Source organism: Sphaeramia orbicularis, chromosome 17 (assembly GCF_902148855.1).
Source record: "Sphaeramia orbicularis chromosome 17, fSphaOr1.1, whole genome shotgun sequence".
Classification (NCBI taxonomy): domain Eukaryota; kingdom Metazoa; phylum Chordata; class Actinopteri; order Kurtiformes; family Apogonidae; genus Sphaeramia; species Sphaeramia orbicularis.
In genome coordinates this window covers 22,520,032-22,536,623 of record NC_043973.1, presented here as the reverse complement: position 1 = coordinate 22,536,623, position 16,592 = coordinate 22,520,032, and the positions used below count along the sequence as shown (strand labels likewise).

The 16,592-nt window shown below is 38.4% G+C and overlaps 1 protein-coding gene across 2 annotated transcripts in view; it reads left to right on the top strand.

Moving 5' to 3' along the window:
* Window positions 1-15,988, top strand: part of gpc1b (glypican 1b) — a 127,160-nt gene extending 111,172 nt beyond the window's left edge. For both annotated transcript variants that reach the window (XM_030161331.1, XM_030161332.1), the window contains exons 6-11: window positions 1,564-1,729; window positions 1,907-2,037; window positions 5,325-5,453; window positions 7,434-7,567; window positions 9,266-9,441; window positions 12,453-15,988. In XM_030161331.1, coding sequence (XP_030017191.1) covers window positions 1,564-1,729; window positions 1,907-2,037; window positions 5,325-5,453; window positions 7,434-7,567; window positions 9,266-9,441; window positions 12,453-12,661 — 945 coding nt within the window. In that variant the 3' untranslated portion in view covers window positions 12,662-15,988. The remainder of the gene's footprint in view (window positions 1-1,563; window positions 1,730-1,906; window positions 2,038-5,324; window positions 5,454-7,433; window positions 7,568-9,265; window positions 9,442-12,452) is intronic.
* Window positions 15,989-16,592: the final 604 nt, after the last annotated feature.

Below are 16,592 nucleotides of genomic sequence, written 5' to 3'. Positions count from 1 at the left end.
TGTTGCTCTGAAACATAATCAACAGGTTCATGAATAATGAAAATAATCATTAGCCGCAGGCCTGGATCTTTGAGTCGTATTACTGGTACTCATTTGAAAGCCCCCTCCCTGACAGTTGCTTGGTGCACCACAGATCCAAGGTTACTGAGGAAGTTGTCAACATCAACCTCCAATTAGCGCCAAGAGGAGTTGCACACTATTTCACGTCTGTTGTGCTTGGCCTGGGATTCCCAGCATTAATAGCATATGGATGATGTAACAGATACTAGATTAATGACTGTCTTTCCTTAATATGTATTTCATTAACATCAACCAAGGCTTTCTGCTCCCCTGCCAACACCCCTTGGTGAATCTTCTAGCTTTAAAACATCCCCCATCCCTCTCATTTTCAGATTTTTTTTCTACTCATCCCTGCACACTCCCTTTTCTCCCTCTTCTATCTCACCAAAAAAACATTTGTCTGACTCATCCCTGGCTAATGAGTGGTAGGGTAAGGAAGGGGGGCAGGAGTGAGGAACTGACTCATGTCTCATATGACTTGAGATTAAGGTTGGGAATGTGGTTGTTGCTTTTCTGTGACGTTTATTTTGCTTTATGCTTTCCTCCTTGTGCAAGTGGTAATAATTACTAAAATATATTAATGTTTAATTCATCGCAGATGTATTAACTAATTAGGCTGCTTATGTGTTTATAAATATGGTGGTGAATATTCAACAGAATTAATGATACCAAACGACATATCCTTTCAGCATAAAAATAAACCATTCATGTCTAAGCAATTCTGCTGAGCAAACTATATTAAACTTCTGACAGGTTTGCAGAATTTTCAAAGTCTATGTTTCCCACCTGATCCCTATTCTTGTCCTATTTTCTACTGTGTATTTGTTAAAAGCTGGTTTTAACTGTGACTTTGCTGTTGGAAGAACAGTTTCCAGGAAAAGCATCAGGCTGGCCCAGATGTCAGCTTAGAGGAGCTTTGTATGCGTAGCTGGGTTCGTTCCATCTCTCTCTCTCGCTCTCTCACACACACACACTTCCCGTGGTTTTGTATGCATAGCTGTACTCTCTTGTGAACAGAGCTTACTGGTATTAACCCAGTTTCACTTTTCACGCACGAAGGCCCTTTCCTAGGGGAACAGCCTTGTGGGATACAGAGAAATGGAAGAGGCAGGAAGGATGGAGTGAGGACCTCAGAATACTTGTATGAATGTCAGGGCCTTTTCATCGCATGGGAAACAAAAAGCAAATTCTCCCAAAGTGGTTTCCAAGGAAACTGTGCTGAATGAAAGTCTGCTGAAAACTAAAAAAAGGTCACCATGGGAGGTGACCTCCCACAGCTCTCAAACTCTCATTGTCTGGCTAAAGAAATGTACATCTTCACATCTTATTAAGCTGAATACTTTCATATGACATACATGGATTTTCTTTGAAACGGTGACGGTGGTAAAATATACTGATCTACTGCTTTTAGAAGTTTCATCTCTATTTGATCATTAGGGCTGGAACAGAGGTGCTTTATCATTCAGGTGCTGTATGTGTTTTTTTTCCTTTGCCTTACCCCAGGTGCAGCTGAGCCAGGAGTGCATGCGGGCCATGATGAAGATGACTTACTGTCCCCACTGCCGCGGCATGGCCTCCGCCAGACCTTGCGCCAACTATTGCAGCAACGTCATGAAGGGCTGTCTGGCCAACCAGGCGGACCTCAACACAGAGTGGAGGCATTTGGCAGGTGGGAAACACACCCACATTCACACATGTATCTAACTCAGACATATGTTTCTTCAAAGGTTCACTCAGCATTTGATGTTTGTGCTGTGCCTAACAAGACAAAATCACTACAGCAATTTACTACAAATGAAACATCTCCACATTGTCTTCATGCTGTTTGTGCTTCATGTCTTTGTAGAAACAATGATCCAGGTAGCTCACAACTTTGAGGGCCCATATGGTGTGGATGTTGTGGTTCTCTCGCTCCCGTACCGTATATCAGAAGCCATGTTCACCATGATGGAGAACATTGAGACCATTAACAACAAGGTAAGAGCACACACTGGTACTCACCTATAGCACACTGTTATTGGTGAGAAGTACTTGGATAAATAAAATGGAAATCCTACAGTTACTGAGGAAACTCTGCACCATGTACCCTGTACACTTATTATTCAGTGTTCTAGTGTTGGTGTTTACAAAGGGGTTACAACCAAATATACTGTTGCCCATAAAGTTGAAATTATTTTGTTTTCAGACACATTCCTCTTTTTATTCTTATTCATAAACATCAATAATCCCCTTTGACCTGGTGTAATGATTACATACTGAGTCCCAGGTACACTGTATCTATCAAGAATAAATCACATATACATACACAATGTCATAATCATTTCATGAGAAAAGGTAAAACATGTTTTATTCCAACTTTATGGACAGCTGTGTATATGTAAACAGCTCATAGAACAAACTTGTTTATGTATGTTACTGTGCTTTAACATCAAAACCTTACTTAATTCAAGCTATACTAAGCTAAATTAATATACAGTATTTTGTAGAAATTTTAGGCCACCATTGTAATAAGCATAATATCTATTTCTTAGTCTCTGTATTAAAATTCAAAGCAAAAACAGGGGGGAGGGGAATGTTATTCACAGCATTAAAAGCTCTGTTCCTGTGATAAACAGCCAAACAACAACTAACACTGGACATGTGTTGAATAAAATGTGGTGTAAAACACTAGAAGATCAGTTCAGTGAACCTCATATTATCTGTGCAGAAGAGGTCAGGACATGTTATTGTTACAGGCACAGACTACCCAATAATAGTTTTTCCCTCTGGGTTAAAATCTGTGGATCGTGTCCACAGGTTGTTAGTGGTTATTGGGTTCACCTGCTGTGGTTTCCTCACCTGGCTGTAATTAGTCAGGTAGGCTTTAAACAGAGCTGGGGCTCAGCAGCTCAGTTGGCTCTGAGCTGTCCACAACACAGCATCCCCTCTTGGGCCATGTCCACATGAAACCGACTCTCTTCCTGCGTCTGTGTCCACATGAAACTAGGCCACCCGATTAATCGGGCCGATTATAGCGTATCACTGATTAATCAACATCGGCCAATATGTAGCCAATGTATTAACTGTTTTTGCTCCGCAGAGATTCTGTCACTCACTGCTCCTGTGTGCCCAGAGAGTTAGAGGAACTTTAAAGCGAGTTAGTTTCACTTTCACTCATGCTCGGACAATGACGCTATCACCCCCCCACACACAATCACATAACCACGGAGCTATTTTTTCAGTACAACTTCATCTATATCATCTGCCTATTATTTTTTCACTTTAACTTACTATATCAACACAAAAAGCCAAAAAACACACAAAAAATGTAAAATCCAATGTGAAAAATGTAGATAATTTATTGCATATCAACATAAAATAAAAAGTGAGAGTGTTTCAAGTCCACACTTTCGAAAGCAATTGTCCCCAGTGGTCTACGTGACCAACTTCCAACCAAGGTTATTATTGTTAATGAAAACTAACGAAATGACGAAAACTAGAATTGAAAAAACATTTCTGTTAACTGAAATAAATAAGAACTATAATTAAAAGAAAAAACTATAACTAAAACTGTATTGTGTGCTTACAAAACTAACTAAAACAGATAAAAAAAATTATGGATAAAATTCCCTTAGTTTTCATTTTTGTCAATGTCGGATTGATATGAAATCGATTTATTTCACTCGAGCAATTTTAGCTAGTGGCCCCATATGATATTTAACGGTCTGTCACTTGTGGTTTACAGTCATCTTCTGGTCCCCACTCTACCTGGAAACATGGAGACTAAAGTTGGGAGAAAGCAGCAGAGTCTTGTCTGGGATTTATTTGAATACGACGGAGAAGAAGAGAAAATATATGACAAAACTAAAACTAAACTAAAACTAAGCATTTAGAAAATAACAAAAACTAATAAAAACTAGCAAACCTGCTCTAAAAACTAATTAAAACTAACGGAATTAGAGGAAAAAAAAGTCAAAACTAAATAAAACTAAACTATAATGAAAAATCCAAAACTATTATAAACGCTACGATGTGTTGAAAACGTCATGTGATTCAGTCACGGGGCCGTGACCGTGGACCCCTAAGGGTTAACATCTATCGTACCTGTTCATTAATGCTGTTTCAGTGATCTACGTAGTCGGTATAAAAAAAGGGATGTGAGTCACGACAGAGCCTGCAGGCCAAGGGTTTACTTCATCATTTAATGGTGTTTGAGCAACACTTTTATGCGATCCTTAAAAGGCACTGGCAGCAATGAAAGTCTGACGGAGATGTTTGGTAAAGGTGCTAAACACTGTCGATGGTGAGAAAGAAAGACAAAGCTTCCTCTGCGCTGGTGTGCTGTTTAAGAGCCCGGCTGGCTGGAGCTGAACCATAGCCTGGCAGAATGCCTCTGACCTGGTTCAATATGGTAATCACACACAGCTTCAGCGTCTGATCTTCATCTCTAGGGGAGAGTGCTGTGTTGATCCCATAAGTCTATTCACGTCCACAGACTAGAATTATGGTAGACACAGTGTAAGACAGATTATCTCCTGTTTACATAATGTATTGACATCAAGCTCAAAAGCCATATGTTCTGTTACACTCTTTGGGAAAACCTGCAAAATAAAGACTTAGGAACTGCCGTCTATATATATATATGCTTCTATCTGTTTTTTTGACTCTATTTATTCTGTTCTTCTACCCCTGATCGTTTTATTACTATCCACCGTGAACCACCCTACACTAATGATTTATAGTGACAGACATGACTGGAGGCTTAAGACAGGATTGTTTTGCAGTTATGTGTGAAGGTTCGAAGGCTTTGGTGCTCTCCTAAACAGAACAGATTGGATGACAGATTGACTGCAGTTTGACTGTATTCCCCGGGCTCCATTTATAAAATATAAGGCCGATAGGGACACATAGTACTTTCTAAACTGTGAATCATTCTGCTGGAGTGATGCTGGAGCTGACTCTTGGGTTATGTAAATAACATGCATAAGTTATCCCTCTAGGTTTCAATGGTAGAGATTTGTAAAGTAAATATGTGCAATCTTTCCTTCTGCTCTTCCACATAAGTCAATGTAACAAACTTAAAATGTTTTGCTGATGCAGTTTCAGTGGGAGATTATAGGATTCAGCTGTATTTGACTGATTTCTGTATCATTAACAACAAGAGAAGTAATTATCCAGACTCATCATCTTCATAAGGGAGAAAAATCATCAGCAGGGAATGTAAGATATCAGTTATTTTTCTCCTTGATTAATTTGTTAACTTGTCTCCTGTATTTTCACTTCAGCTGTTCCAGAAATGTGGTGACCTCCGAGATGGAGGAACCAGCAGCACAGGAGTGGATGACATCATGAAGAGAGGCAAAATTACAGTGGAGGATAAGTTGGGACCCAGCTCCAGCAAATTAAGCAAACTGGTTAGTGATTACCTCATAGAATGTGTCCTGGTTCTTCCTCTTTAACCCATAAAGACCCAGTGCTACTTTTGTGTCAGTTTCCCGGAGGTGTCAAGTAACTAAGTACAAATACTTAGAAGAAATTTTGGTTATTTGCACTTTACTGGAGTAATTATTTTTCAGCTGACTTTTTACTTCTACTTCTTACATTTCTGTGCAGTTATCTGTACTTTCTTCTTTACATTTTAAAAATAGCCTCATTACTCCTATTTCATTCCGGCTTGTCATCGTTCGAATAAAAAAAAAAAAAAAGTATCCAGATAAATTGCGCCATCTGGATAGAGTGAATTTGATTGTGGTTGGATGAGAAGTATAAACGTATACCATTCTGACCCTATTGGTTTGTACATGACTACAGGCCCCTGTGGCACAGCTTAAGCTTTTGTCCTAATGGCATTTTTCCCCCTTACATTTACTTTTATACTTTAAGCAGTTTTGAAACCAGTATTTTTACACTTTAACTTGAGTAAAAACCTTGAGTTGATTCTTCAGCTTCTACAAAAGTCTTTTTAAACCCTAGTATCTACACTTCTACCTGAGTAATGAATGTGAATACTTTTGACACCTCTGCACTTTCCAAATGAATTTTTCTCTCTATTTAACATTTCAGTGATTTATCATCATTTATTATAATATAATCCTCTGCATTTTGCATTTTTCACTGTAAATCATGTACTTTCCTATACTTAATGTCAGATATTTTATTTAGATGTTCATGAAAACTCAGTAAAGTCAAAGGTTATTATATCAAATCTGAGAAAACTGAGGAAAAAATGACTTTTTCAGCATAGAAATCATTAACTGAACATAAACCCAGTGTGTCTATCCACTGTCATTGACCCAACTCCATGGGTTTTACTAGTGAATCAATGTTGCAGAAGATGACAGTGTTTCTACGTTCACTACAGAGCCTCTGAACATCCAAATGGGTCACATCTGATGACCATGAAAAGATGACAAACTGCATTTTACGATACGATATGATACAATACGATACACTTCATTGTCCCTCTTAGGGAAATTTCTCTTGGACTTCAAGACTGCCAATTAACACCAATTATTTACATGTATTTATAGGATTAGTGGATCAACAGGGATTAAATAGTTAGCATCAGTTGATGGTTTTGGTCACCAGTCAATGTTTGGGTCTTTATGGGTTAAACAGACCAAGTCTTCTCAGTCTAAGATGAACTCATCATTCATCCCTGTTTATACTTACAGTTTATACCTGATTATAGTTGATAATCTACTCTATTCTCTTCTTTATCTGTCAGTATCCTCAGCAAATGTCTCTGCTGGTATGCAAAACTCAGTAGATTCAAAGGTTATTTTATCAAATCAGAGAAATCTGAAGAAAAAGTGACTTTTTCAGCAAAGAAATCATGAACTGAACATAAACCCAGTGTTTCCATCCTCTGTCACTGATCCAACTCCATGGGTTTTACTGGTGAATCAATGTTGTAGAAGATGACGGTGTTTCCACATTCACTACGAAGCCTCTAAACGTCCAAATGGGTCATATCTGATGACCATGAAAAGATGACAAACTGCATTTTGCACCAATTATTTACATGTATTGTTAGGATTAGTGGATCAACAGGTATTAAACAATTTATATCAGTAGATTTTAGTTAAATGTGGATGTTTGGGTCTTTATGGGTTAATGGCATAATCTGGCCCATTCATAATGACGGCTTATGACACAGGAGCCACTGGTTAATCACGGGCAGTTAGGTGCTTTTGCTGTTCATTTCACCTTTATGCTGAAAATGGCTGGGGTATTAAATGGAAATGAATACTTGAATGGATGTGTGAGTCAGATGACTGAGCACCGCAGTTGGTTATAGAGGAAAAGTGTTTTCTCTGTTTTTGTTTGAATATGAATCAAGCTGTGATTTTGAGTAAAGTATAACCATTCCACTGGTGTCATTTGTGCTTCAGGTGTCAGATGTAACTGTGAGACTGAGGAACATGCAGCCATACTGGGTTTCTCTCCCAAACGACCTATGCAGCGACAGAATTGCCACCGGAACAGGGGCTGAAGATAAGTGTTGGAATGGCATAAACCGAGCCAGGTAAAGTTTGAAAAGTGAATAAAAATCCAAAACGAGCATTGAATCTGGGTAAACACTTAGTACTACTCCACTGGTCTGATCAGTCATCCTATGTCAGAAGGATGTCGGCAAAGCTGACATCCATCATGGATAACCCCTCCCACCCCCTGCACCGCACTGTAGAGGTCCTGAGCAGCTCCTTCAGCACCAGACTGTTACATCCATCCCCTGTGCAAGAAGGAGCGCTTCCACAGGCCATTTCCCCCCCACAGCCATCAGAATATACAACAGTTCACAGTAACACCCCCTCACCCCCATATCACACCATGAACATGTGCAACCCCATTGTAAATAATGTAAATGCCATTTAAAACCTTAATTTTAAGAATGTTTAATTACCTCTGCCAAGGAGGTTATGTTTACCTCCACCAGGAGGTATTGTGATTGCTTTGTTTTGGGTGCGTGTGTGCATGTTTGTTTGTTTGTTAGCAAGATTACTCAAAAAGTTATGGACGGATTTTCATGAAATTTTCAGGAAATGCTTACACTGGCACAAGGAAGAAATAATTAAATTTTGGTGGTAGTCGGGGGTGGGGGGGCCCACAGGGGGGCCCCACTGATCGGCCCTGGCGGAGGTCTGCGCTCTCTGAGTGCTTTTCTAGAAAAGACAGCACAGACCTCCGCCAAGGCCCCCCCACCCCTGATCACCACCAAAATTTAATCATTTCTTCCTTGTGCCAGTATAAGCATTTCCTGAAAATTTCAGGAAAATCCGCCCATAACTTTTTGAGTTATCTTGCTAAAAGACAAACAAACAAACAAGCGGGGGGGGGGGGGGGGGGGGGTCTTGGCGGAGGTCTGTGCTCTCCAAGTGCTTTTCTTGTTTCATCTGGGTTTGGTTGACTGTTTGTTTGTTTGTCTGTTAGCAAGATAACTCAAAAGGTTATGGAAGGATTTTGATGAAATTTTCAGGAAATGTTGAAACTGGCACAAGGAAGAAATGATTAAATGTTGGTGGAGATCGGGGGGGATACTGATCTGCCTTGGCGGAGGTCTGTGCTCTCCGTGTGCTTTTCTCGTTCTAAATTCTTTATTTATATAAGTATTTGTTTATATAAATACCAAATTTCTCATTTTTCTCTATATTTCACTCTCACTTGCGGGGCTCTTATCTTATGTTATCTATGTTATCGTATCGTATCTTATTTTATCTTATCGTATCTTATCGTATCTTGTCTTATCTTGTCGTATCATATCGTATCCAGCTTGTGTTTTACGATGAGGGAATGATCATCATAAGGGAAAACAAACAGAGAAGAAATTATGCATTTACATAAAATGAAAACTGAAGCCATGAATTTTGTGCTCTGCAAAAACCATCCTTTAGGCTGAAATTGTACAAAGCCTTATTGAGTCACTTCACTTTCGCTTAGTTGGTCACGGACTTGTCAGACATTCACAGCTTTAATTTGTATTTAACCGAAAAACCCTTCAGCCTGCGTAGATGTTTGTTCTCTGTACTGTTCTGTTCGACACTCTCAGATCAGTCCATTATGTATTTATATCGACTACTTCCCAACATATAAAATGCTGCAAATGAGACGAGCCCTCATCTTTTTTTCTCTGCTGCTATCGGTGCTATAATTCAACAGCACATACACGACTCACGTTACCTGTAACACAATGAATAGAGGTTAAACAAATGTTTGTGTGTGCCAGGTACCTTCCAGAGGTGATGGGTGACGGCCTTGCCAGTCAGATCAATAACCCTGAAGTGGACATTGATATCACCAAGCCAGACATGATTATACGCCAGCAGATAATGCAGCTGAAGATCATGACGCACCGCCTGAAGAATGCTCTCAATGGCAATGATGTAGACTTCCAGGACACAAGTGAGTACTTTTTATAATCACATCCCACATGTCTCTAAAGAACATTCACAAGGAACTTTATCTGAAATGACTCATGGACTCACAAGTTCTCCATTTAAGTGAATAAACAAGTTGGCTTCTGAGAATGTTAGATACTCCTACATTAGTTTCTCTTGCAAAAAGAAAATCACTGCATATGTAAGTCACATAAAAGTATGAAAATCCTTGGACTAAATCAAAGAGCTATTTTGAATAACTGCATAACTGAATCACTGTTTTAGTGCATAATGCAAGAAAAATTAAGTGATTAGTGGCAGTAAAGTTTTCACCTTTTTATTTAGCCTTACATATTCTGTTGAAGCTTATATTTTACTGCTTATCTTAAACACTGCATGCATGTGTATTCAAAGATTTCACTAGATGTATGAATTCGCTAGATGCACAGGACATACAGAACAGAGAATGGAGAGACTGTTTCTCTCTTACCTTGCTATTAAATGCCATGTAATAAAGAAGAGGTAAAAATAGAATAAAAACAAGTGGTGCCAGACACAACAAACCCCGCCCGTCGCACTTATTTTAGCCTATTTTGGCATGGATCCAGCTGATGTCATCATGTCTATGTGCGTGGTGATGCCAGCATATCAATTGCCTCTATATATGTGCCAAGTTTGAAGTAAACTGAAACAAAATTGATGTTTTTATAGACATTTGAAATGTCGCCCATTATGAGTAAATGGGAGATAAAAAAAGATTTTAAAAATTCATAAAACATTTTAGGTTTGACCTACTTTTCCCAAAATGTGTCCACATGTAATCTGGGTCACTGGCAATCTATAACCCAAATTTGGTATGAATTAAACCAATAGTTTTGCTGCTACAGAGATTTGAAATTTTGCCTATTATATGTAAAAGGGGAAAAAATGATTCAAAAAAATCATAAAAAATGGAAACTTTGACCTACTTTTCCCAAGATATAATGATATCTATTCTGGCTTCTAATCACTATGATTCCTTCACTAATTATGTTTTGGTGCTGAAAAAATACTGAAAACAAGCAGTGCCAGGTTCAACAAACCCCTCTCCTTGCACATATTTCACCCATTATAAGTAAATGGGAAGATTTTAAAAAATTCATAAAAAATTTGAACTTTGACCTACTGTTCCCAAAATGTAAAGAGATTCATTCTGGGTCACTGGCAATCTATAAACCCAATTTGGTATGAATTCAACCAATAGTTTTGCTGCTACAGACATTTGAAATTTCACCCATTATATGTAAATGGGAAAAAAAAAGTTTTTAGAAATTCATAAGAATTTTTAGGTTTGACCTACTTTTCCCAAAATGTAGCCATATGTAATCTAGGTCACTGGCAATCTATAAACCAAATTTGGTATGAATTCAACCAATAGTTTTGCTGCTACAGACATGTGAAATTTTGCTTATTATAACTAAAAGGGGGGGGGATTTAAAAAATTCATAAAAAATGGAAACTTTGACCTGCTTTTCCCAAAATATTATGACATCTATTCTGGATCACTGGCAATCTATAAACCCGAGTATGAATTCAACCAAGAGTTTTGCTGCTACAGACATTTGAAATTTCACCCATTACAAGTAAATGGGGGAAAAAAAAAAAGATTTTAGAAATTCATAAAAAATTAGAATTTTGACCTACTGTTCCCAAAATATAATCAGATCTATTCTGGGTCACTGGCAATCTATAAACCCAATTTGGTATGAATTCAACCAATAGTTTTGCTGCTACAGACATTTGAAATTTCACCCATTATATGTAAATGGGAAAAAAAAAGTTTTTAGAAATTCATAAAAAAATTTTAGGTTTGACCTACTTTTCCCAAAATGTAGCCATATGTAATCTAGGTCACTGGCAATCTATAAACCAAATTTGGTATGAATTCAACCAATAGTTTTGCTGCTACAGACATGTGAAATTTTGCTTATTATAACTAAAAGGGGGGGGGATTTAAAAAATTCATAAAAAATGGAAACTTTGACCTGCTTTTCCCAAAATATTATGACATCTATTCTGGATCACTGGCAATCTATAAACCCGAGTATGAATTCAACCAAGAGTTTTGCTGCTACAGACATTTGAAATTTCACCCATTACAAGTAAATGGGGGAAAAAAAAAAAGATTTTAGAAATTCATAAAAAATTAGAATTTTGACCTACTGTTCCCAAAATATAATCAGATCTATTCTGGGTCACTGGCAATCTATAAACCCAATTTGGTATGAATTCAACCAATAGTTTTGCTGCTACAGACATTTGAAATTTCACCCATTATATGTAAATGGGAAAAAAAAAGTTTTTAGAAATTCATAAAAAAATTTTAGGTTTGACCTACTTTTCCCAAAATGTAGCCATATGTAATCTAGGTCACTGGCAATCTATAAACCAAATTTGGTATGAATTCAACCAATAGTTTTGCTGCTACAGACATGTGAAATTTTGCTTATTATAACTAAAAGGGGGGGGGGGGGGGGGTTTAAAAATTCATAAAAAATGGAAACTTTGACCTGCTTTTCCCAAAATATTATGACATCTATTCTGGATCACTGGCAATCTATAAACCCGAGTATGAATTCAACCAAGAGTTTTGCTGCTACAGACATTTGAAATTTCACCCATTACAAGTAAATGGGGGAAAAAAAAAAGATTTTAGAAATTCATAAAAAATTAGAATTTTGACCTACTGTTCCCAAAATATAATCAGATCTATTCTGGGTCACTGGCAATCTATAAACCCAATTTGGTATGAATTCAACCAATAGTTTTGCTGCTAGAGTGTTAACAAACAAACATGCAACAAACCAAACCAAAAACAATACCCCTTGCCTCCTGTTCAGGGGGCGGGGTAATAAATAAGTCATATAAAAAAAATCAGATCTACTTAGAATGGCAGCAGTATTGCAATAAAGTAATGGTTATGAGGTTAGGAGGTGCATGATGGTGTATTCCTGTTTTTCTTAACATTTATCTTATGTTACATTCCTCTGTCTATAGGCGATGATGTCAGCGGTTCAGGAAGTGGCATGTGCGCCGATGATATGTGTTCTCGAGGACCCCGCCTCGTTGTCCCCATCACTGAACGACCTAAACACTACCCCCACCCACCGGAAAACGGGAGGGCCGTGAAAGCCTCGGCCAAACAGAACCTCCCGTGCGTCACCGTGTATCTGCTTTCACTGCTCATTTTGCTGCTCCGGCGATAATTGCCTGGAGAGTCTGCAAACCAGGACTGAGTAAAGAACACAGGTGATGGGGAAGAGTCTGAAAGGGGAGGGAGGAGAAGTCGGGGGTTAGTTACTTTGCCAAAACTAAAACAGTATACGAAAGAACATCGACGTCAACAAAAAAAAAAAGAAAAATCAAATGGATGGACTTCGCTCACGTTTTGATTGAAAACCAATGGGATTATGAGTATTCAGAAATGATTTTGGTTCTGCTCTTCTCTTTCATTTCTTGCTGTATTATGACACCCTTAGAGCTGGTCTTTTCACCTCTTTTATTGTTTTGTTTCTGGTGTTTGGGTTCTTTGAGATTATTTCTGTACTAAGACATGAGTCAGACTATATTGCTAACAATATATTGGTGTTGACACCATAAGAAGAAGAGGGAGAGTGGGGCTTTGCAGTGGTGCATAGACATGTATTTTGTTATTCCACTCCTTTTACAACAGCACTTGTTTTTAAACAGAATAATTTATTTATAGTCACAACCGACAGAGGAAAAATTGGCAATAAATTTTCATAGAAAAAATACATGACAGGACAAAATACGGTATTTATTTAACGGAGGATAATCTGGAAAACCATCCTAAGGGGGTCTCGGTAAGACCCTCCAGGCTTCTTTATGTGTTAAGCCCTGCAATGTCATTACACTACACACTCTTTCACAGAGAGGATGAGAGCACTCCATGTCAGCATTTTCTGCCATTTCATCATGTAAGCATGTAAGTAATAATAGCCGTGATCACATTCACACTGACATGATCGTCTACCATGGGAGTAATGTGACCCGTCGCTGCATCCATCCACTCATCCCTACATTCCCTCTGCCCCCCTGCTGAGGCAGAACTCTCTCTCTCTCTCTTTCTCGCTCTCTCTCTCCAGACCCCGCTGATTGAGAAGGATCAACTCGTGGGTCTAGTGTAGGCAAAACACATGCTAGGCTGGGCCAGGTCTCAGATGACAGTCCCTTCCAACCATGAAGCGCTGTATGTGGAATAGTGGAATCGGATAAGGATTGTCCTCACAATACCGAATTCAGTTCACGACTTTTTGGAAACGTGTAGCAGAGAAGAAATGCACACAGACACAGAAACACTGCTGTCATGTAGCACTTTTTTGAGTATTTCCTTTTATGCGCACAGCAGAGCAAAACAATAATATGCATCATTTCGTGTGTTCCCTGCAAAGACCCAGTGTTCCTGTCATTGTAACTGCAACTAGCAATGCGATAAGTTTATGTCTAATTGCAATGATCCCGATGACACCAAAAGCCACACCAAGCATGTCTTTAAACTAGCAGAAACATGTGCATATTTTTAATGGCTTCTTGTTTGTTTTCCAGAACAAAAAAAAAAAAAAAAAAAACATTTAGCTGTCAAAATGTCATAATGGCCAAATTATTGTATGCTAAAATCCTTCCATCGTCTGTTCCAGTATCCATATATGCCTTCCATTTTTCTGCAACTTTTCTATATCAGTGCCTCCTTCTTCTCACCCACCACTCCCTCTATCCTTCCTCATCAGTTATAATGACCTTTAAAGCGTTCTCCATGCTTCTACATGATGGCAAGGCAATATGACAATGACACAGTGCTTCATTATGTGTCAACCTCACTGGAAATGTTGTGGGAACACAGTGGAAGGCTTTTCCTGATGAGAAGCTCGCTGGGAGGAAACACGCACCACATTTTAATTCAAAGAAATGTCAAAGCTCTCATTTAAGAAAGCTGCGTGCAGGATGACGGGACAATGCTTTCATGTGTGTGTATATACGTACGCACGTTCTGTGTGGATATGTGAATTTGTTTTCGATTGATAGAGGGAAAGAGGGACAGACAATAGAGCTTTTTATAAATCGTGTTTGGATAGCACAGAAATGAATCGTACCGGACTAACAATGTCTGACGGAGAGCTACTAAACCTACAGCAATGGGAGATTAATATATCTAATTTTTCAAAAATGGGATTTTCAACCTCCTGTAATAACTCCCAAATCATGGTATCTGCACTTGTAAGTATTGTACGTGATAGTAAAAATGGGACGTGGATGACTCAACTGGACAGGTTTTTTTTTTTTTTTTTTTTTTTTAGGTACATCATTGCTTCAGTTGCACACTGGGACAATCCACTCTAATTCTTTTTTATACGGTAATACTGCATATCTTACAAAAGTAGTTGGAGGCTTTGTCAAAGTTTAAGAAGCACATCTGTTAAGGAATCGGGGTTTTAGTGCTTTGAAAATGGATTAGGATGTCGTCATACATGTTACCTGACAGATTATTTGGATGGTTTTCATCTTTTTTTTTTTTTTTTCTCTCTCTCTCTCTCTTTCAACAGTGCTTTATTAATGTATGTTCTGTTGCTCTCACCGTGTGTACACGTACTTCTAAGAGTTCGTCTCTCCCTTTGTTTTGTCCCTGGTTACAAAAATCTGCCTGTGACTGCCTTTGACACTTTGTCTAGAGTTGGGGTCAATTTTTGAGATTTAAAAAGAGTGACATAAATCTTCGAAAAAGCTAGAAAAAAAAAAAGAAATATGAATGTGAAAGTACATATTATGCCCTGTATAAATCAGAAATGACTCCAACTGTGATGGTGACATTCCAATTTAAAGACGACTTGCGACTTATGACTCATAACTTCAGTTTCAATGACTTGCCTCATAATGTCATCGGCTGAAATTTGCACAACTACCCCCCTCCCTCCTCTCCTCCTTCACCTTTTGATCTCATTAATTTGTTGCTCAAAGTCCCCCTCCCTTATATAAAACCTGCACTTTTTATGAGGCCAATAAATGGCATTGTCTGCACAAAGACATCACAAGATGGTCGATCAATACGAGCGTCAACACCTTCCAGGAACGACTATTGATTGGGGATGTGTGTATGCAGATACTGTAGATACGGCCCAGCGAGACGTCTCCTGTTCAACTGTGGCGAAACGGTGTTAAAAAACAAAGCCCCTGTTTCTGAGACGGGCAGTTGAAAGGTCCAGTCGTTGTGTGCACCTCAGTCCTGCCTTCATTCATTTGGTGGTGAAAATGCAAAGCTGGTGATTCAACATTTTCTAACAGCTTTACTCTACACTGAGATGAAAACGGGAGACATTTCTGAAAGGTGCCAATTCATGAGGAAAAAAGTACTTTTAATTGTCTTGTTTTTGTTTGCTTTGGTTTTGTTGTTATCAGAAAATCTATGGAGAGTTTGTGCTTACAGTGAAGATAGATGCCAGAAAGAGGTTGAAAAATACAAATGTCTCATTTGCTGTTGTACCTGAAATCTTGTGTCAATTATATACATTGTAAGATTTTCAAGATGTCTGTGTCCTCTTTCTTTGGTCATGAATGTATTTATGTTGTGTGTTGCTCACAGGAAAAAAAAAATCTGTATATACTACCAGTCAAAAGTTAGCGCACACCTGGTTTTTAGCTTACCAGCAGACAGGCCGTAAGCTTTTGTCGTCATGCGGCATCCGGCGTCGTCTGTCGTCATCTGTCGTCCGTTACAAAAATTTCAATCGTCTTCTTCTCTGAAACTACAATTCCGGTTGACTTCAAACTTGGTATACAGATTCTTTATGATGATGTCAACAAAATGTAGTGAAATTATTTGGATCCGGATCTCATTCTGGATTTGGTCCCACTTTGAAAAATTTCCCCATTATAAGAGATAGGATGTGGATCGATGCAATAACTCAGTAAATATAAATGATATCCAGTGTAAATTTCTACAGTCAAGCCCTGATGGGGAGATGACCAAAACATAATGGCCACATGCTGATCAGGATCTTCTTCTGGATCCAGGAATTTATGGAAAATTTAACATGGGCTCTTATGGGGAAAAAATTTCAATTGTCTTTTTCTCTGAAACTACAGTTCTGATTGACTTCTTGGTATACAGCTTCTTTACGATGA